At 35.8% G+C, this 22078-nt stretch overlaps 1 protein-coding gene across 1 annotated transcript in view; it reads left to right on the top strand.

The window, feature by feature from the left end:
• Positions 1–22078, top strand: part of PUM3 (pumilio RNA binding family member 3) — a 39915-nt gene that overhangs the window by 5844 nt on the left and 11993 nt on the right. Inside the window, exons 3-13 of the mRNA XM_003273870.3 lie at positions 912–1130; positions 4140–4275; positions 4877–4952; positions 6975–7068; positions 7315–7381; positions 8398–8572; positions 9567–9670; positions 11226–11304; positions 13551–13649; positions 14549–14602; positions 18133–18213. Of these exons, the coding sequence (XP_003273918.2) occupies positions 912–1130; positions 4140–4275; positions 4877–4952; positions 6975–7068; positions 7315–7381; positions 8398–8572; positions 9567–9670; positions 11226–11304; positions 13551–13649; positions 14549–14602; positions 18133–18213 (1184 nt within the window). The remainder of the gene's footprint in view (positions 1–911; positions 1131–4139; positions 4276–4876; positions 4953–6974; positions 7069–7314; positions 7382–8397; positions 8573–9566; positions 9671–11225; positions 11305–13550; positions 13650–14548; positions 14603–18132; positions 18214–22078) is intronic.

Below are 22078 nucleotides of genomic sequence, written 5' to 3'. Positions count from 1 at the left end.
AAAAAAAAAAAAAAAAAAAGAAATTGCAAGAATAATTGAGGAATGCCTTACTCATGAAAGACTCCTTATCTCAGTTGTTGCTGCTATTGCCTCTTTTTATTCACACTAGTTCACCATACGTTTTAACATTTGATAAATCAGGACTGTTTAATACATACTGCTCATAAGCCAAATACTTTTAGGTTCAGAATTTATAATGGTGATGTCTTTATTATTCCATCAGGTGTCAGTATTGTAAAATAGAAAAGTCAGGGAATTATACATATGACTAATGTTTCCTTAATGTTAGCCATTGCTGTTTGCATCTCATTTGTTAGGTACTAATTTGTAAGGCTTCTTGACCAAAAGTTTTTGTTAAATAATTTTATTATAGGCTTTAAAATTTTATTTTCTTAAAACTAGAAAATTTTAAAATTAACATTTTAGATGTCCTTATGATACACTTTTCAAATTTTAAGAATGTTCTTTTTATTCTTAGACTTCTTTTGCTATTGAACTCTTGAAAATTCTGTGTAGACCATCATTAAAGCAGAATACAAAGGTATATAAATAATAGCTCTGCTATATGCTTAAAACTAGAGAAACATACCAAACTGACATCAGTGTTTATCTCTAGTGGTAGAATCATGGGTAGCTTTTATTTTATATTTCTCTACTCTCTAGGTGTTTGGTTTTTTTGTTTGTTTGTTTTTGTCATGAACCTGTATTAGTTTTATAATCAAGGAAAGAATCTTTTATTTTTGTTTTGATTGTTTAAATCCAGTTCTACTCAAAAGGCTGTATGTTGCATATTTGAGAGTAAGACATGGTATTAGGATTAAAGAGTGTAATTTTCTGTGATGAATATAATCCAATGGATAAAAGAGATTTGGGCCTGGAATCATTGAACTTACAATTATTATCGTCACTAGATTCTGGTTCTTCAAAGACATTTCCAAGAAAAGTTGCTAAAGAAGGCGGACCTAAAATCACATCTAGGAACTTTGAGAAAAGTATCACAAAACCTGGGAAAAAGGGTGTGAAGCAGTTCAAGAATAAGCAGCAAGGGGACAAATCACCAAAGAACAAATTCCAGCAGGCAAATAAATTCAACAAGAAGAGAAAATTCCAGCCAGATGGTAAAAGCGATGGTAAGTACTGATTCGTTCAGCAGGGTCTTTGCAGAGCCCTTGCCCTGCCTGAAGCATTGTGCGCAGGGACTCTGGAGGTGCATTAGAGACCTCACATTCTTATTCCTTGGCAGGTAACATTATGGGACAGGTAGATGGCTTAAATAAACAACAGAGCATCTTTCATGCTCACAATTTCCCTCTGGTGCTTAGAGTTTCTTATTTCTTAGCCCTTTTCTGAATTACCTTAGCCATGGAGTTAAGCTAAATTATAATGGCTTTATACAGTGGAACCTCAATAAAACATTTCTTTCTATAAGCTAAAGTTTATTCATTTGTTGAACGAGTATTTGAGTTTTCTATGCATTGTACCAGAAGATAGGGCAAAACACACACACACACGCACACACACAAAAACAATCAGTAAGGATACAGGCCCCAACTAATCATAGAATCTGGCTTTAAAGAATCAGTCTGTCCCCAGCTAAGTGTCAGCCTTGGTTAAGGATGCTTTGGTGAGCAAGAAACATACAGACCTTGCCTTCACAGAGCTTAGGCCAGTCTAATACAATAAACCCATCTGACGGCACAGATCCATAGTAGTTCCAGAGAAGGTGTCGTGCATACATGACAGATTTGATTGTAATTGGTTCAGGACAAGTTGCTCACTGATTGGAAGTATTGGCAGGTCTCCTGTTTGTCTGTTGAAACAAACTGCCCAAATGTTCAGTGGGTCATTTCTCACCCAGAGCTTTGCTCTCTATTGTATAACATTCCACTGTTGTGCATTGTCCTGCATTGATCTCAAGCAGTTTCCAGGTTATGTGGATTGTCATATCATTACTTTCTTTGCAACATCCTGAGAATTTTTCTGGTGCCTTTTATTCTCTTTTTCTCCAGCACAACATGTCCTGACACTGCTCCTTTGTTGCCAGCTGAGACCACTGGGGATGGTTTTCTCAGTGCCATCCCCTAGTCCTGGTGCTTGCTTTTTACCCTGCCTAAGGGCTGCTTACCAGAGGGACAACAGCCTTAAGACAAGGAGGTAGGGAGAGAGGAAGGAGGGGAAATGCCATTGTTTCCCATTAGGGCTGTAGGATCTTTTCATGCTCCAGTCTCAATCTTCTCTTTAAATTTTTTCTTTCTCCCTCATCTTCCTCCTCCCCCATTGCCAGTAGCTTCTCTTCCAGCTCTCTTTTCTACTTTCTCTTTCCTAGCCTCTCTAATAGATCCCACATCTTCCTTTCTCTACTGGAGCTTTTGATGCCCGCATTTTAAACACATATACATTAATTTCTCACATTGATGTGAGAAAAGCCATGATTTCTTTTGCTATGGGAGATAACATTCCTGATATCTCAAAATGGGACTCTTGATTTCATTTTCTTATATTTTTGTATCAGTAACTAGACTGATAGAATAACATGAGAGATTGGTTACTAGACAACCCCCACATTGATAAATGTACTGCAGCCTAGCATGATATATGTCAAGGGTACCCAAATATTTATGGAATTAAATTAGCCCTGGATCAGTTCCTATCCTCTATTGTATAGTAAAGGATACCATATTAATATAATGGTAAATATGCCCTCTGTTGCCTATAATCTTTTGTATTACCAGACAGGGAATATATAAGTAAACAATAAAGGAATAATAAATACATTGTAGTATATTGGATAGCCGTCAAAAATTATGTTCTTGAGGAATGTTAATTTCGTGAGAAAACATAATCTAATCATATTAAGTGAAGGCAGATTCTGAATTTTTTTCTTTTTTGAGATAGGGTCTCACTTTGTTGCCCAGACTGTGAAGTGCAATGGCGTGATGATGGCTCACTGCATCCTCAACCTCCTGGACTCAGGTGATCCTCCTGCCTCAGCCTCCCAATAGCTGGGACTGCAGGCGTGTACCACCACACCCGGCTAATTCTTTAATTTAATTTTTTGTGGAGACGGGGTCTCACTGTTTTGCCCAGGCTGATCTCAAACTCCTGGCATCAAGTGATTCTTCCTCAGCCTTCCAAAGTGCTGGGATTACAGGCGTGAGCCACTGCACCTGGCCACTTTTTGAGTTTTTAAAGATTAAAACATGCATGGAGAAAAAGCAAGAGGAAAATAATCAGTGGCTATAGCTAGGTTTTGGTTTTACAGAGTTTTTCTTTTCTTTTTTTTTTTTTTTTTTGCATTTTCCCCAGTTTTTTATAGAGAAAGGGAGATAGTCAGAAGTGACTAATTCCCCCAAAAGATTCCGTGCAGGATACTAATGTAAATAATACCCATTTTAGTAAGTTGTTCTTTGTTTGGCACCATTAGTTCAATTGGTAAGTTACTTCGATTTTGAAGACAAAAAAGTGGTGATAGAAAGATATTCGACTTTTATGGTATCACTCTGTTTGTGGCGAACTTGGAAATTTTGGTAGTTCATTGTCATGACTAAGACAGCAGAGGGTTATTTCTAGGTTTCAGTCCTAATTCTACCACTGCAGGTTGTGTGGCCTCAGATAGAGAGCTCAACTGCTTTGTTCTTTTTCCCCACCATGGAAGGGAGGGTAATATTAATACCTACCTCTTGGAGTTGTTGGAAGAAATAAGTGACTTAATATACAACAGCACTCAGAATAGTGAATTTTCGAAGTTGTTTTTCCTGTTTTCATTTGGACTAATTTTTGTTTTCATTGGAAGTTAATTATACCTAAAGTCCGATGATCTTAATCTTAAAAAGTAGAATTTTATTTCAGAATTGAAAAAGATATTTAAAATATTTTAGTTACTTTTGTAATTCTTTTAATGTCCTTTTCTCTTAATAGGTATCCTGTTAGAAGAATTAATAAAGATTTAAATTTAACCAAATGTAAAATGTACAAACTGCTCAGAAAGCAAAGTATATATGGGGGATGGTATGTTCCCCTTTCTAGCTTCCAGAATGAGCATTGATCCTGATTAGTGATTGCCCTTTTTACCTAATTTGTATTGGTTTGTGACACTTAGAATGTTAAATGTAACTGAAAATAATTTCTGTAATAACTAGAATCAGCAGCCAAGAAGCCCAAATGGGATGACTTCAAAAAGAAGAAGAAGGAACTGAAGCAAAGCAGACAACTCAGTGATAAAACCAACTATGACATTGTTGTTCGGGCAAAGCAGATTTGGGAGATTTTAAGAAGGTAATTCTACCTAAAGGTGTCTTTGTTAGTCCCTTTGCGACAGTGGAGAAGTCAGTGTACCTTGTCAATAGTGAGATGTCCTAAAATGAATGACATAGCACTTGGGTTATTGAGGGGGTCCTCATGACACCCCGGTAGAGACATCAGTACTTGGATGTCTGCCCGTTGCAGAAGTGTGTAGAATCATTACAATGGCATCAGATATGCTTATGAAAATGTATGAGGTTGAAATAAATTTGACATTCTTCCTGAGAGATTTCTGAGAAAATGAAGGAGAATTTCTTACCAGCTAGATTTTGAGATACTTCAGTATTTGTTATCTTACATTTGTTTTATTATGATTTTTTTTACTTCTGAAGTTCTGGCTGTTAAGATTTGGATTGATACCTAAAATTATACCTTTTGAGATGAGTTTCTGCCTTTGAGAAAATTACTTTTGTCTGGCTGCTCTGGAGTAGTAATTTTAATGGCAGAGGTTTGCTGCCTTAGAAAAGAAAATCATGCTGAACTTCGAGAACGTATACTGGTACGGTTTTTAATTTTGTGTGTTTAAAATAACTTCTTTACTTAAACTGCGTTTCCTTCCTCTCCTCATTTGTAGAAAAGACTGTGACAAAGAAAAAAGATTAAAGTTAATGAGTGATTTGCAGAAGTTGATTCAAGGGAAAATTAAAACTGTAAGTAGGACATACTCATCGTTGCAATTTTAAACAGTTGAAGTTGCCTCACTCTCAGGAGTAGCTGACCATTCATGACAGGTGATCTTGTCATTGTTTCCAGTGTATTTGGCCAAGTTTTAAATATCTTCCATAACACTGAACTACATAAAAATTTAAAAGTGAGGGACCTTATTGCTAGGGAGTTTTGAAAAGATTATCAGTCGGCTGTGTCATTTTTTAATAATTCTTAAAATAAGCCAGTGTTCCTTTAAAGTTATCTTGAGAAGTTTATTAGTTCAGTAGTATTTTATAAATGTCTTGTTCTAAACTCCATGTAATTTAGTATGTTCTCAGTTGCCAACTTTTTTATATTTGTGATGTGAACATATTACTTCTTTCTTTTCCTCCATGCTTTTGTAAATATCATGCAAAGATCTTTAACTAAAATATAATCATTAGAGAATTCTAAAGTAGTTTTCATTGTTGCTGCTTAATCCTGTTTTGTAATAAATTTCCTGTGACTCTTGTGTATTTGGATTAATACACAATGGCTTGGAAGACAACAGATTCTCATAGTTTTACGGTACCTGGATGGGCAGCCTTTATCAAGTCAGATGCATAGGTCTAACCAGATGCTATATTACAGTTTGTAGGAAAATAGCAAGTCATCAGCTGCTGCTTTCTTATAAATTCAGCAGGATCTTTTTACGATAGAACTGCCCCCTCAGCTCCGGCAGTTTATCAATATTTCACTCAGGATTCTGTCTCAACTACCCTGAGGTCACAGCTGTATGACCATGGTCTTAGAAGTGAGTTTGGTATTCAAATCCTGGCTGGGCTGCTTAAAATATGTGTGCCTTTGAACAATAACAATAATCTATTTGTTGATTATTTACTATAGGCTAGGAATTGTGTTAACCAGCACATGCATTGTGTCGTTTACCATATGTCATCATCCCCGTTGTATATTTGACGTATCTGGGACTCAGAGAAGTAAAGATTCTTCCTCGGGGTAACAGAGGTAGCGAGTTCCTTCTCATAACCTTACTTCCCTCATCTGTAAAGTGGGAATAGTAACAGCTCATTCTTATGGTTGCTTTGAGATATAAATAAGAACACTATGTTTAAGGCACTTATGTTGGTTATATAATAGGTGCTCAATATATGCACAAAAACAGCCTTATTTTTTTTAAAAGGTACCTCAGAGGTGTCTTACAAATCTTGAAATTTATGACTTTGATGGAAGTATACACTCGCCTTCTGCTTTGTTGGAATTCAAAAACTTTAAAGATAGGGTGAGCAACAAATAAGCACTTTTGAAGTAGACTGGTACTGTAGCATAGTAAAAATAATTTTGCATGACGGATGATTAGTGGGGGGTGCTCTAGAAAATTGATCAGTGGATCCTTCCAACAGTCATGAGGAGGAATGGGTTAGAGAATCAGATTCAAAACACAACAACTCTTCTAGAAATATAACTGGATATAGGTGCAGGAATTATAATGAAAATGTGACGAATGGATGTTTAACTTATTATATAATTGCCAGTGTGTATGGATATAGTTGTATATATTTCTTTAGGAAGACTTTTAGATTGATCTTACAAGTGTACTTCTGGTTGCCAAAGCCAAACATCCTTAGATCACTTATATAAAAATCATACAGGAATAGACCTTCTAAACAGAAATATTCCCTTTTAGGGATGGTAACTATCAAAGAAATGAGAAGTATAATCTGTATGATCATCAGATGGTTTGGTTTGGTTTGGTTTTAATTACAATGAGAGGAGTCTTGCAAGATGGTTACATTTATCCTTGCCTCAGTGTCATTATTAATTGTACCTGTCAAATATGGTAGGCCTCAAAACAAAAGAATGATGTTTTGTATAATTAAAACAAGTAGTTCTCAGTAATCTAGGTTTGATTTTATCCATGAAGACTACCCTTTTTCTAACAAGAAATTCCAGAAGAGGTCACAATAAATTAATGAGATACATAACTCTCAAAAGAGAATTAGTCTAACTCAAACTTTTCCCTACAGATTGCATTTGCACATGATTCAACTCGTGTGATCCAGTGTTACATTCAGTATGGTAATGAAGAACAGAGAAAACAGGCTTTTGAAGAATTGCGAGGTATTGATTACATACTGAAGATTATGTTATCATTTCCAATAAGTCACTTGTTTTCTCTTAAAATACCCAAGACTGTCCTAGAAAACAATTTTTGTTTAGGTGTGTCTTCTCTTTATTTTTTCCTTGCCTGGGACAAATTGAGAATTATTTGTGTTTCCAGGATTGTGTGTTTATTTAGTTCCTCCCTTTGTTTCCAGAGAACTGAAATGAGATCTCAAGTCATTGTAATGTATTTTTGTTTTTCAGATGATTTGGTTGAATTAAGTAAAGCCAAATATTCCAGAAATATTGTTAAGAAATTTCTCATGTATGGGTAAGTTGTTTTATTTATAAAATACATTTTTTCTTTGTCTTTTGAAGGCATGGTTTCCAACTGTGCTCAGATGCGAGATAGGAAGTCTGTGGTCTTTATAAGTAATAGTAATGGCTCTCAGCAGATGCTTGTGTTGTTTTTAGAGAGTATCATCTTAAATACAATTATTGAAATTAATGTAAAATTATGGTACTGCCTTCATTCCTAAAAAGACACATGAGAGATGTCTTGCAAATCTCCTTGAAATTTATGACTTTGCTGGAGGTATACCCTCACCTTCTGATTTGTTGGCATTCAAAAGTTTTAAAGACGGAGTGAGCAACAAATAAGCACTTTTGAAGTAGACTGGTGCTGTAGCATAGTAAAAATAATTTTACATGATGGATGATTTGTGAATGTTTATCTTGAACCTCTGGAAGAAGAGAAATAGAATAATTAACTTGTAATTAGCCACCAGTATTAAGAGGGTAGAGACTGGGGCGGGACAGTTGAGTAGACTGATACAAGGTCAGTGGGTTAGAAAATGTCAACATGGGAGAATTTCCTGAATTAAGTGGAATTAGTACTTGTCTTGACCAATCTTTTTGAGTGTAATAATGTGCTAGAATATGATAATCAACAACAAAAAGTGTAATATATGCAATTGACAAAATTTCCAAAAATGTATTCCTAGCTGTAGTTTCCAGCTATTTGATTCTTTTAGGATATAGTTAAAATACTTGTGATTAAGTCCCGTCTTCAAAAAGAATCTTAGAATATTATTTTCTATTTCCCTGAATCTTTTACTTTTATCTTTTTTCCTGCCCTACTGTTTTTTTCGAGCAGAACAGTTTAATAGGAAATGACATTTATTGAGCATTTACTATGTGCTAGCCACAGCTTCTCAATGCATGCTAACTCATTTACTCCTCAGAGTGACACAGATTGATGAGTTGGTCTTGGGAGAATTAAGTTGTGTTTTATTGTCACCAAGCTTTCTCCATCATTTATTTTTTCCATAATTGTGTTGTGTTTAGAAGTAAACCACAGATTGCAGAGATAATCAGAAGTTTTAAAGGCCACGTGAGGAAGATGCTGCGGCATGCAGAAGCATCAGCCATCGTGGAGTACGCGTACAATGACAAAGCCATTTTGGAGCAGAGGAACATGCTGACGGAAGAGCTCTATGGGAACACGTTTCAGCTTTACAAGGTGACATCCCCAGAAGTCTTTTTCTAGTATTTTTACTTTTTCGATATGCTCTTCCTTAACTTCCAGTGCCCTACTTTTTGAATGTATTTTTACCTCGGCTGGTTCTTTAAGAGACCATCTTATGCCCTTGATTTTCCCTCATGCTTTATTTTGTTTCTGGTATCGTGAGCAAGTTTCTCTTTCTCCAGAGCATTGGCTTTAAATCCCCTTCAGTTCAAACTTTTGTTCCTCTGCTGGGTGCTCTGTGTGTAGCGCTTCAATACTTCTATTTTTACAGTCAGACTGAAGGAGAAGACTCCCAATAGTTACCAAAGTTGTGTGACCACCCCCAACCAGCTCTGGCTGAAGTGTGTTTGGCTGTCTGTTGCTAGCTTCTCCTGTGTTTTTTCATGTGCATGCATTGCCCTTCTTCAGATTGTATCTGGCGATGAAGGGGAATAGAGAGACCTAACCTCGGATAGAGTACAGGGATTGAATCTGAGAATAGTTAGCAGTGGGACTAGCTGGTTAAAGAATCTATTTCAAACCTTGGAACATAGATGCACACATTTGTCTGAAGGGATATGGATTGATTCCCGGGTTGCCTCCATTAGTCAGATTCAATTCTTGGGTTGAATTTGTTGCTGTACTAATTTTGCTAACAGTTCATTATGTTTAATAGGAATAGCCAACTAATTATAAGACATATGGTGGCAAGAATTTGTGAAGTGACTACTTGATCTCATAGTTAGGCGAGAGCTAGGTGCTTGGCAAGTAACTATTAGCTGGTTAACTTGGTTGGCCTGGCTCTTTAAATGCATTGATAGTTACACAGACTGAGAATCAGCTCATCAGGTTACTCCACAAGGATATATAGCAGAGCTTTCATTATGTAAATATGGGAAATCTTAAATTTGTTAAAACTTACTTTAAAATGACTAATTACTTTTCTTTTTCCTGAAGTGAAAAAATTGATTAAATTTAGAGGGGTTTGATTTTTTTCGTTTTGTTGCAGTCAGCAGATCACCCAACTCTGGACAAAGTGTTAGAGGTACAGCCAGAAAAATTAGAGCTTATTATGGATGAAATGAAACAGATTCTAACTCCAATGGCCCAAAAGTAAGAAAGTTGTTTTTGTTTTTTTCTTAAGAAATGACATTGAAAGGAGGAAGGTTTTACATAACTGTTGCCCAGAAGAGGTAGATATTTCCTGCTTACAAGTATTAATCTGTCCTAAATAAGAGTGCAAAAGTGTTGGTTTGAAACCATTCTTGGTGCGAAAGGAGATTTCTTTTTCTGATATTGTACCCTATAAAATGATAACTAACATGCATTCGTGATTTATGAGCTTTTTTAAGCAATGAAACATTCTTTCTCCAAATAAAATGTTACATGGAAGCCATGTATACTAAACAGTTCCACAAATATAATCTGTTATTCAAATTTGGTAGCAGGCAAGGTACAGTGGCTCACGCCTATAATTCTAGCACTTTGGGGAACCAAGGTGGGAGAATCACTTGAGGCCAAGAGTTCAAGACCAGCTGGGGCAATAGCAAGACCCCATCTCTACGAAAAAATAAGAAAATTATCCAGGCTTTATGGCGTGTGTCTATAGTCTTGGCTACTTGGGAGGCTGAGAGGCAGGAGGCTCACTTGAGCCCAGGAGGTCAAGGCTGCAGTGAGCCATGGTTGTGCCACTGCATTCCAGCCTAGGCAACAGAGTGAGACCTTGCCTAAAAAAAATAAAAAAAATTTTAAAAATGGATTGTAAGACTTAGGAGCCTGTGCCTGTGCCCTTCATGGCATCTGTCCCATAGTGGAGCGGCTGAGCATAGCTTTTGGGACCCGACTGCCTGGGCACAACTCCTGGTTCCCCACTCCCCCCCACTATTACTAACTGTAATCTTCGGCAACTTAACCTCTCTGTGCCTCAACTACCATATTTGTAAAATTGGGATAATAATAGTACAGACTTCATAGGAATTTTATGAAGATTAAATGGGTTGGTTGTTCCAAACACTCAGAACAGTGCTTTGCCCATAAAGGTAGTGTTAGCTTTTGCTGTCTACTTGGATATCGCCTGTGAACTTTAGATCTTTGATGCCTGACCATCGGCCTCCACTGTACACCTGGATCCACCAGGTGTCACACCTAGGGGGTTTGGATTAAGTAGGTGTTGTTGCAGTTGCTGACAATGTTTGGTTCATTCAAGTTTTAATTCTGCTAAAATTATTTTGTGAAACAGATGGATTGTGAAGGGTGTTAACAGAAATAAAACAACTATTAAAAAAATAGGTCCACATGTGGATTTCTAATCATTATGTCCAGTGCCGGGGAAAAAAATGCAGATGTCCTTATTTAACAGAGCAGAGCATATTTCAAATGTTGATTTTATGTTTGCCAATTAAGTACTAGAAATATGTACTGTGATCTTGGTTGTAGATGGCACTAAATCAATTTTGCCATCTAAATTTTTGTTTAAGTTTTAGTATTTCCGAAAGATACAGTCTATTTTATGACAAATTATATTCAGTAAAACCTATTTTATGACAAATTATATTCAGTAAAACCATTTCACTTGTTTAGATTACTTTAGGACTTCTGAGATTACCTGTCTTTGTATGACTGTAGTGCCAGATCTGATGTGTCTTTTTGCTTTTTTTTCTGTTTTCAGGGAAGCTGTGATTAAGCACTCACTGGTGCATAAAGTATTCTTGGACTTTTTTACCTATGCACCCTCCAAACTCAGATCAGTAAGTTCTTGGTTTTTGTTTTTAAACTAAAATATGGAGGAGGAGCGGTGTAGAAATTTGAAAAACTGCTTTGATGTACATTGTCTTTTGGAAATTTTAGAGTTGCTTCCTTATTTAGGGAAGATAATTTACTCAACTCCCTTTGAACACATTTGCTGATTCCATTTAGGTTTTATTCTAGTAAACAATAGAATTGACCCTAGTTTTACTAATCAAATTAAATTTTTATATCTTAATTATAATCCAGAGAGTATCCGCTAGCTAACCTAATCTGAAAATTAACTAACTCGTGGAGGAATATTCAAGCATTTGGATAGTTTTAAATTCAACTGTGCTAATACAAAAAAAAAAAAATTAGCTTGGCATTAAAAGGTTAGAGGAGGATACGTTTGTAAAACTAAATGGACCATGAAAACCTGGACTTTATATGATAGAAGAACAGAGTGAAGGTAAATTGCACTGCCCTTGAAGTCAGTCATGGGAATACAAATGAGAATTCATCATTTAGTTCCCTGAACTTTGCTTGCCTCATCATACAGTGAGCTCATTGTCCATTTGTCCTCGTTTTCCAGTCACAAGGGATAATGAAAATAATGAGACCGACTTAACAAATACACCAGACTATACATTCATTGGAGTTTTGACCCTCTTAAAATTGGCATGCAAAATAATTTCCCGAAGGTAGCCACCCACCTAAGCTTATGGTTTGATGACCATAGCAGCACCTTCTCTTTTGGAGATTTCTCTTATTTCCTGAAAAATACAGTATCCCACAGTTCTGAGGCAGGACCGTATGCCCAGAAATGACACAATGATTATTTGAATATATTCAGTGGTAGAAAGTATCTTTTTAGTGTTGAATGTTTCAGTAACAGCAAAAAATCATTTGGAACTTAGCATGCGTGTAAAGTAATGAGACAAATTGTCTTTTCTGGTATTGGGGGCATTTTCAAAAGAGACTTAAAAAAAAAAAACCTCTGGGGAAAATGGAAGCATAATTGGAATATATGCATGGCTTTCCATCTGGGTAGCTCTGAAGAGATTCCTAAGTTCAGGTATGTTAGTTGAGACTGCTCTTGAGACTCATCTTGGGAAGGGATTGTTAGATACTTGAAGCTGAAATTGTTTGTTCCTTATTGATGAAATTAGGCACCTACCCTCTCTTTCCTGGCATGAGGCTTTGTATTTATTTAACGTACATTTTTAATAGACTAAAATGGAGCTCTGCACTTGTTAGTTGCCAGAACTCATTTACACCCTACATGCTTAGACTTTGAAAATATAGGGCCAGGCACGGTGGCTCACACCTGTAATCCCAGCACTTTGGGAGCCCGAGGTGGGCAGATCACAAGGTCGGTAGTTCGAGACCAGCCTGGCCAATATGGCGAAACCCCGTCTCTACTAAAAATACAAAAATTAGCCGGGGGTGGTGGCGGGCACCTGTCCCAGCTACTCAGGAGGCTGAGGCAGGAGAATTGCTTGAACCTGGGAGGCGGAGGTTGCAGTGAGCCAAGATGGCACCACTGCACTCCAGCCTGGGTGACAGAGCGAGACTCCATCTCCAAAAAAAAAAAAGAAAATGTAAGTAAGAAATTTTATATACATGGAAAATGAAGGCTAAAGGTTAAATTAAGCTAAGCTACCTAGTGAGAAATGTTTTTTACTAAAGGGTCATTTTATACATGAGGTCTTAGTCTAAATGTTAGTATAGAAATTTTTCATGAGGAAATGTTACGTAAGCATGTTTATGGTAAAGAATATGATGTTTGGAGATAATCCAGTTATGAACTAAAAAGGGAACTTTTTCAGTCAAAATGAGTGTTTTGATTCTGTTTATTGCATACAGGTCTCTTTTAGGGAAGAGCATTTTCTTTTATCTCGCTATTCTGTTAAAAGCTCCCTTATCACCACCACCTCCTGGGCTTCTTTTTCTTGGAAAATTATTTAGAATATTTTATACTACACATATAGCTTGACCTTTTTTTTTTAACAGACATTGGTAAAAGTCAGGTATTGTGTTTAATAGAAATTGTCTGCCAGCAGTATTTACTGCTCTTGATGGAAAAGAACATTTCTAGAAAGAGCTTGTGTTTCTGTTTGATTGTCTACAAAATGAAATTGTTTGCTACCTGGCACTCTCTTCCTTTCCTTCTCTCTGCATAACCGCCCCCTGTAGACAGACAGATAAAACAGCAGAAAGAAGAAAATAAAGCAAAGCCCTGTTCCTGACAGCATTTGTTCCCTAGGAAATGATTGAAGCCATCCGCGAAGCGGTGGTCTACCTGGCACACACACACGATGGCGCCAGAGTGGCCATGCACTGCCTGTGGCATGGCACGCCCAAGGTAAGTGTGACAGCACTTGTGCATTTAAACTGTACAAGTCAGGGCCATGCTTTATCTGCAGGCTTGACTTCGCTGTCCTTAGACTTTTAACCCTCTTTGGTCTTTGCCCTGTTGTGCATAGCAACATTATCTTCCAAAAGTTGTGCCTTAGGGCCTGATGGGAATGAGCCATCTTCTTTAGGCCTAGTGTTTCTTCTTTTCTCTGCTTTAGTAGAAACCTTGAAGTTTCATTAAAGGATGGGAAGAGATCTATCAAGCAAGTAAACATAATATGTATTTAAGCTTTAGTTGATAGAGGTTTTGGTACCTCCTCATTTAATGATCATACTATGGCAGGGGAAAATGGGAAGGGATAACAAACAGCTGGCCACACACATTTGCTCCCATAGGTGTTAAGTACTTGAGGGAAAAGGTAAAGATCCTTATTAATCACAGAAGTTTAACAGAAATTATCATTATTTCCTTGGTCAGCATAATTCTGCCTTTAAAAGATAGTTGTACTGTATCTACTTTTTTAATGCAAATTTAATTTTGTTCAACAAATGCAGGTGAGTACTAACTGTTTGCTAGACTGTCCATTTGAGGGCAGTTTAGACCTTGGAAGAAGGATCTGTCCCGTCTCACTGTGAAAGGTGGCTTCACTAGGTTTGCCTTGCAAACCCTAACCCTAACCCTAACCCTAACTCTATCACATACACATCTAAGTTTGTAATAGCTCTAAGCGAACTTCTTTGGTATATTACAGTTTTTTCGTTCTGGCTGCATAACTATTATTTTTACTAATGATAAACATATGCCACTCAAATGAAAACTTAATAAATATTATATTAAAATGTTTAACTACAAAATACCCTTAATACATAACTGAAAGTTCAGTGAGACAATCTTTCCTTTTTAAGGACAGGAAAGTGATTGTGAAAACAATGAAGACTTACATTGAAAAGGTGGCTAATGTAAGTATAATAAAACTACATATTCTAATTATTTTTGATAGTAAGATGAATTCATGTCTGTTATAGAAAATTTGGAAAAATTCAGAAAATTACCAAGCAGAAAATTGTTTTATTATATTTGTCTGTGCATCTACATGTATTTTCGTATTTTATCTACACAAAATGGAAACCATGTCACATGCATTCTTTTCTCCTTTTTTAATTTAACATTGTATTGTGATAGTTCTCTACTTTTATTAGATATTCTTTGAAAACCTGATATTTACTAGCTTTTTTGGTGAATTTGTCCAGTCATGTTAATTAAATATGGGAATTACTGCCTGGATACGGTATCTACATATTTTAGTCTCTGGGCAAATGATGCCAGATTGCACTTCAGAAACTTGATAACTAGTTTTCCTTATGACCAAAACCATAAAAGAAATTAAAATGTATCTTTTTATTTTTTTTTAAGAATAAATTTGCAGTAGGTTATGGAAATTTTAGTTGTTAAATTTTATAGCTCTTTAGAAATGCAGTAACAATTTTCCTAATGAAATTCATAGGTACAAAAGTTTTTTCTGGGGGATTTGTTGCTTCAAAAATAGGGTTTATATGTTTTTAGATATTAAATAATTTTTCATGCTGTTACTATGGAGTACTGTAACTAGAATATATGTAGTAAATACAATTTTAATTTTTGAGTTATACTTTATATATTTGATGGATAACAGTTCATCAGTAAATTTCTGATTTACTGATGAACTAAAATTATGTAGTAATCAACTACTTTATCCTTTGAAAAAATCCAGTGAGAACTACTAGCATCTGGTGAATACTTCAACTTGTTTGAAATACTAAGTCAAACCAGTTAAAATTAATGCTGTGTGATTGTGTACTTGACTATTGCCTTCTGTTGGGCTAGAGATTAGAAGAATTCAGAAGGCAGCTAACGTTCCTATAACAAAGTGAAATATGGAATTCTCGTTTCCAGTGTATGTGATTTTTTTATAATTCATAATTCAATGTTAAGTAAATTTTTCTGTGTGACATTCTAATTTGAATACATTAAAATGAGTAAAAATTAGAATGTTAATAGAAAATTCACAAAGGTATTAAGAGTATGACATTTTAAAATAATAAAATTAGATTGTTTTAGTTCTACAGTTTGTTTATGTCAGGTAATTCAATACTAAGTACATATCTTTTTAAATCTCAAAGAGTTACTTCTAAAGGGGTGATAAACTAATGTTACCCATGGATTTGATCCATGGATAATTCGGAATTATTCATTTCCAAATATTGGGGGTTTCTTGATATGTTCTACATTATTTTGTTCCTTTTAAATTTATTGAGACCTGTGTTATGGCCTAACATGTGGTCTAAGTATTTTGAAAATAATATATTGTAGAGTTGTTTGGTGAGGTATTCCATATTTGTCAATTAGATCAAAGTAGTTGATAGTGTTCATACCATCAATGTTTTTACTGACTTACTATTTTCTAGTTCTATCAGTTGCTGAGAGAAACATGTTAAAATTTCCAACTATACTTGTGGATTTGTCTTTTTTTCACTTATATTCAATTCTGTACCACCTTCTGTTGTATTCATCCAGAAATATTTTATGCTTGGTTATGCTTATGTGTGTCCGAGTTAACAGAACTGAAACCAGTGATTTTGTACTAGGCACATTGTTCTCTATTTTGTTTCCTTCACTTAATTCATATTATGGGTCATTTTATTTCAATATACATACATCTGTCTACCTCACTTTTCTTTGTGATTGTAATAGTTCATCGTATGCCTGTACCATAATTTATTTAACCAGTCCCCACTGTTGGGCATTTTGGTAGTTTCTAGAATTTTTAAAATTACAATTAGTACTCCAGTGAATATACTCGTATGTAAGTCTTTGTACTTACATGGAAACACGTCTGCAAGATAAATCCCTAGAACTGGAATTACTGGATCAGGTCATACCTGCATTTTAAATTTGTATAGGTGTTGTCAATTGCTCTTCAAAGAAGTTGAACCACTTTACATTCTCATCAACATAAAAGTGTGCCTGCTTTTCCCTAAACCTTTGATAAATTAGTCTGTTGTCAGAGGTTTTCACCATCGCCTATAGGATAAATGGCATTTCATTGTTTTAATTATTGTCCTTAATTAGTTCATAAAGCATTATTTCATACATTTAAAGACATTTGTACTTCTGTTTTTGTGATCTGACTCTTCATGTTCTTTTTTTTTTTTTTTTTTTTTTTTTTTGAGACAGAGTCTTGCTCTGTCGCCCAGGCTGGAGTGCTATGGCGCGATCTGGGCTCGCTGCAAGCTCCACCTCCCGCGTTGACGCCATTCTCCTGCCTCAGCCTCCCGAGTAGCTGGGACTACAGGCGCCCGCCACCACGCCCGGCTAATTTTTTGTATTAGTAGTATAGACGGGGTTTCACCCTATTAGCCAGGATGGTCTTGATCTCCTGACCTCGTGATCCACCAGCCTCAGCCTTCTAAAATGCTGGGATTACAGGCGTGAGCCACTGCACCTGGCTTTGCCCATTTTTATTTGGTTGTTGGTCTTCGTATAGTAAGGGTGTTAGACCTTTTTGTTTATCTTCAGTTTGTCTTTTTGACTTTACAGTTAGCAACTTCGTTATTGTTTCTAATTGAAATTGTATTATCTGTGATATTCATCAGATCTGGCTCTGAATGATTGTGGGCCATTATCAAAAATCAAATTCCTATGAAAGTTTAAAACAATTATATCAACATCCGGGATACTTATGCCACAAGCTCTGGAAACAGGTTTTTGTTTTCTTTTGCTTCTGTTCTTAACATAAAGTAGGTGTTCTTTAAATGTTTGGAACAGTATTAGCATCATGGAAATAATTTTATTTCAAAAGATGAGTGTTGTGAAAGCCACATGTGTATTTCTGTGATCTCATGCAGCTATACTTTTTTAAAGTAGTGATTTTTATATCATTCTCATTCAGTGTATAATTATTTATATTCTAATTTTGTGAGATCACTTTAAAGAAATTGAGCAATATAGAAAAGAAAATTAAAAATCACTTGTATAACCCAGAGATGACTATTACAATGCCTTGCCTTCCAGGATTTCCTGTGTACATGTATTATGTGTATCGTGTGTATGTGTGTGTGTGTAAAATTGTATGAGTTTATATTTTCTTTTTCATGATTGGAGTATCTTATATATGTGTTTATGTATGTAGATTTTTTTAACTTAATCTTATAACTTGAACTTTTAATTTTCGGGTAGCTATTCATTAAAAGTGTACCTGTTTACATAGGTATTAGTTTTAGACTATTTGGTAATGGATAATGTGCTTTAAAAAAAAAATCAACCTTACCTCTAGAATATAATGAATGAGGTCGTGGTAAGAGAGGAAGTTCGTTAAAATGGCTTTTATTCATCTTGTTATGTTCGACAAGTTGTCAATGTAGGTAACCTTTCTGAAAATAATCCATGTGTAGAATAAGAGGGAAAATCTGTGCACTTGTTTTTAACCTTTACTGGCTTCCAATTCTTGCAGGGCCAATACTCCCATTTGGTTTTACTGGCGGCATTTGATTGTATTGATGATACTAAGCTTGTGAAGCAGATAATCATATCAGTAAGTAATTCTGATGGTCTTGAATTTAAGTTACATTGATAAATCAGTTGTGGATGTGTAAGCTTGATTTCACCATGCATGTGTAAAGACTTGCAGCTGTGCCTTCTATCAGTATTTTTGCTTACTTTTAAGTTAATTATGTTTTATTTTGGAGGTTTGTTTTATTCCTGTATAAATCTTAACCTTGTAACTTTATTAATACTGTTTTAAATATTTAAGACTGGTCAAATTAAGATTTAACACTTTTATTTTGGATTAAGATAACATGGTACTTTAGACCATATGTGATTCTGAACTATGGAAAATTAGCAAAGTGATATTTAGATATGACCAGAAATTAGCATAGTAATTCCTTAGTTATTCCAGAACTCAAATACAAGCAGAGAGTATCTGTGACCTATTAAATTATTTCTCTCCCTGTGGGGAAATAATTACCTCTGCACGGTTACCCGGTTGATCAATGCATCTGTGTTGGATTGAGCTGATGGAGAAGAAAAATATACAAAACTCACTCAGTTGTGATGCTTCTTAGAGCTTTTGCAGGGTCAGATTAAAAATTATTACTAAAATTAAAACTCTAGCTTCCTTTTTACATTTCAGCAATTCCTTCTAGTCCAGTGTAATGACCATAAAGTGGTAATACTTGAATGTAGTGTATTTATCCCTAAACTTGCCTTCAGAAAAACCAGTTGTCCTCTTAGGGGAAGTACTCCAAAGTAAAAATTGCATTCTAAACTATTTGTTTTCTTCATTCTGCATCGATAGTCTCTTTTTCTGATTCTACGATTGTCTTTTCTTTTGTTTTTAGTGTATGAGTGGTGTTGAGTATATGGTAGAGGTTGCAGCAGGGTGGGGATAAGAAAATACTAGTTTGATAGTAGTGACCAAACTTGGAAACGTCTTGAAAACCACATAATCTGTATAGACATAGCTTATTCGTCTGAAAATTACACAAGCCTTTCTGTTTGATATACATGAATGGGACCCTTGGAGAAATCTTAGTGACGACAAGTGGTACTTTCACATCTGCAAGAAAGAAGAATATGATGATTCAAAAATAGAATTTACCTGTTGTCAGGTGGTGGTGCTGTGGTCTCTCTTTGTAGCCTCCCGGGATCAGTAGAGCTGAGTGTAATGGAAAAAGTATACCAGCTAGTGGAGGGGAAGATTGTTTTCTTAGATGCCAGCTGTAGGTCCCAGTGTGTGTGAATTTCTCATGCCCTTGCTGTCATTTTCCAACTTTACCCTTGACTGTTTTAAGACTGTGATGACTTTCTTTGGGATAGGATTGTGGGAAGAAACAAGTTGGCAAGACTTTCATGTTACAAACTGAGTATTTTGACATGTTCCTTGTGACTTTATTACCCTTTTGACTCCAATCAATAATGATTGTTTTTCATTCCTGTGACAGAGATGTGAGGCCATAGAATTGGCCGATGAATAAAGTTGTTTCACAGAAATGGAAACAGGCAGGGATATTGAAAGTTTGCTTTTGTTTAATATTTGCACGACAACTAAAATTTGCATAACTGTTCCAAATGGATTTCAAGAGAAACCAAATTTCCTTCACAATTTGCCAGAATTGTCTGTTAATTTTTTTCCAAAGATGTATGCCACTTAAAGTTGCTGTTGAAAAAGTTTTAATTCCTTATGCTTATCACTTTGATTCCCACAACTGCTTAACCCACATTCTTAATGACTTTCTCATACTTAGGGCAGCTTTCCCTGAATGGCCTGATTTGCCAGTCTCTCGCCTGTAACTGACAAATGTTCAACAGGTTCTGTGTATTATTAAATTGTGTAGCTCGTGATAAAATTCTGGAATGCTAATTGCCCTTGGATTTTTCCCATCACTCATCTACCACAAAAACAGTTGCGGTATGCAGTGCTTTTTAAAAATAACCCGGAAAGCTTAGTGTTGCTAAGCACTCTGTTCAGGGCACCCAGACTTCCCAAAATGTCAGGTTGAAATCACAGCCTGGTCAGCTGAGCTCTTCGCCTTTCAAAATGGATCCTAGCTCTTTCTTACTACTTTACTTTCCTAAATAAACATAAAGTTTCATCCAGTTTACCTTTGCAGTCATTGATATGCAGGCAGTTTGGCAGCAATGTTCACTGGAAGGTCAATAAGTACACTAGCCAATTGTTGTTTGAGGGTGAATAAATATTGATGCATATTTTTAAAGCCATTGTCTTTAAAATATACAGAAAGGTATGAACAATACAGGGAACATCCAGCTTCCCACCACCTGACATGAAATAAAACTTGACAAATACAGTTCAAGTTTAAGCCCTTTGTGTACCCATCCCTGATATCCTATCATCACCCCATATCTACTATGATAAATTTGGTATTTATTATTCATATGCATTTCCTTATCCTTTCACTATATGTAGACATTTTTTATTTTGTAAAACATGTATCTAATTTTATTTTACATGTTTACAAGTTCTGTATAAATGATGTCCTACATGTATTCTTCTGCATCTTTTTTTCTTTTCTCATGTTTGTGAGATTTATCATCAGGGGTCAGCAAGCCTTTTTTATAAAGGGCCAGTTAATAATTATTTTAGCCTTTGTGGGGTATATATGGTCCTATCATGTATTCTTGTTCATTTTGTTTTTGTTTTATAAAACCCTTTTCAGATGTAAAAACCATTATTAGCTTGCAAGATGGACCAAAACAGGCTATAGGCTGGATTTGACCAATGGGCCATAGTTTACCCATCCCTATTCTAAATCATTTATTTTTCACTAACAAATAGTATTCTATTACATGTGACTATACTGTGATTTATTTTCTGTTTTCCTGGTGATGGATGTTTAGGTTGTTTACAGTTTTAAAAACTAACCTTAATTCTTAATTTTTGCTAATCCAAATCCATGAACATTCTTGTATATGTCTCCTTGGGTACATGTTAAGTTTCTCTAAGGCACTTAGCATAATTGCTGGGCTGCCAAATTTGCTGCATGTATGTTTATATAGAGAGTCACGTGTTCCTGTTTCCCACTCAGCCACTACAAAACCATTGCATTACAGAGTGCTTTTAAAAATAGCCAAGAAAGCTTAGTGTGTTGCTAAGCGTTCCATTTAGAGTAACTAGATTTCCCAAAATGTCAAGTTGAAATCATAGCCCGATAATCACAGCTTGTTTTCTATTAAGACTAAGCTCTAGTGTAATCACCAGATAGTGATCTTCTAGTCAGATGTGGTCTCCCCACCCATTCAACTACTGTAGTCTTTTTCTTTGCCATCCTTTCCTTGAGCAGTTAATCATGATCTCACCCAGGGCTCAGAAACCTGCAAACCTTCATTGACCAGATAGGTAAATGAGTGGCCAGGCCAGGTGTGAGACAAGGAGATGTGGGAGGGACTGTAGGAAATAGCAAGAGCACACGCCCTCTGCAAGGTGGTGGGCACTATTCAGCTCCAGTCCCTGGCAGTGTGAGCTCCATGGCGATAGATCTTCACATTTGTTTTCTTTTTAATTGAGGTAAACTATATATAACAAAATTTACCATGTTAACCATTTTGAAGTATACAGTTAAGTAGTATTAAATATGCTCATTGTTAGGCAATCTCCAGGACATTTTTCATTTTGCAAAACTGAATGAAGCAGTGTACCCACTGAACTAGACCTTCCAGTTTTTTTAGTGCAGCTGAAAAGGTAGACTTTTGGAAACAGTCACCCTGTTTTCAGAACAAAATACTGGGGAAGCTGCCTGATGATCTAACCTGCCTTCTATATTTCTGTTATCCGTTAGTTAAATCTCTTAGTTTTAACTTTTTATTAACTCTCTTCCCTCTTCACTAGATTTTAGGTTCTATATAGTAGTCTGCATTTCTTTTTGTCCCCATAGCAA

Source organism: Nomascus leucogenys, chromosome 1a (assembly GCF_006542625.1).
Source record: "Nomascus leucogenys isolate Asia chromosome 1a, Asia_NLE_v1, whole genome shotgun sequence".
Lineage (NCBI taxonomy): Eukaryota > Metazoa > Chordata > Mammalia > Primates > Hylobatidae > Nomascus > Nomascus leucogenys.
Note: the sequence above shows the minus strand (reverse complement) of the source record. Positions and strands in the feature narration are given on the sequence as shown.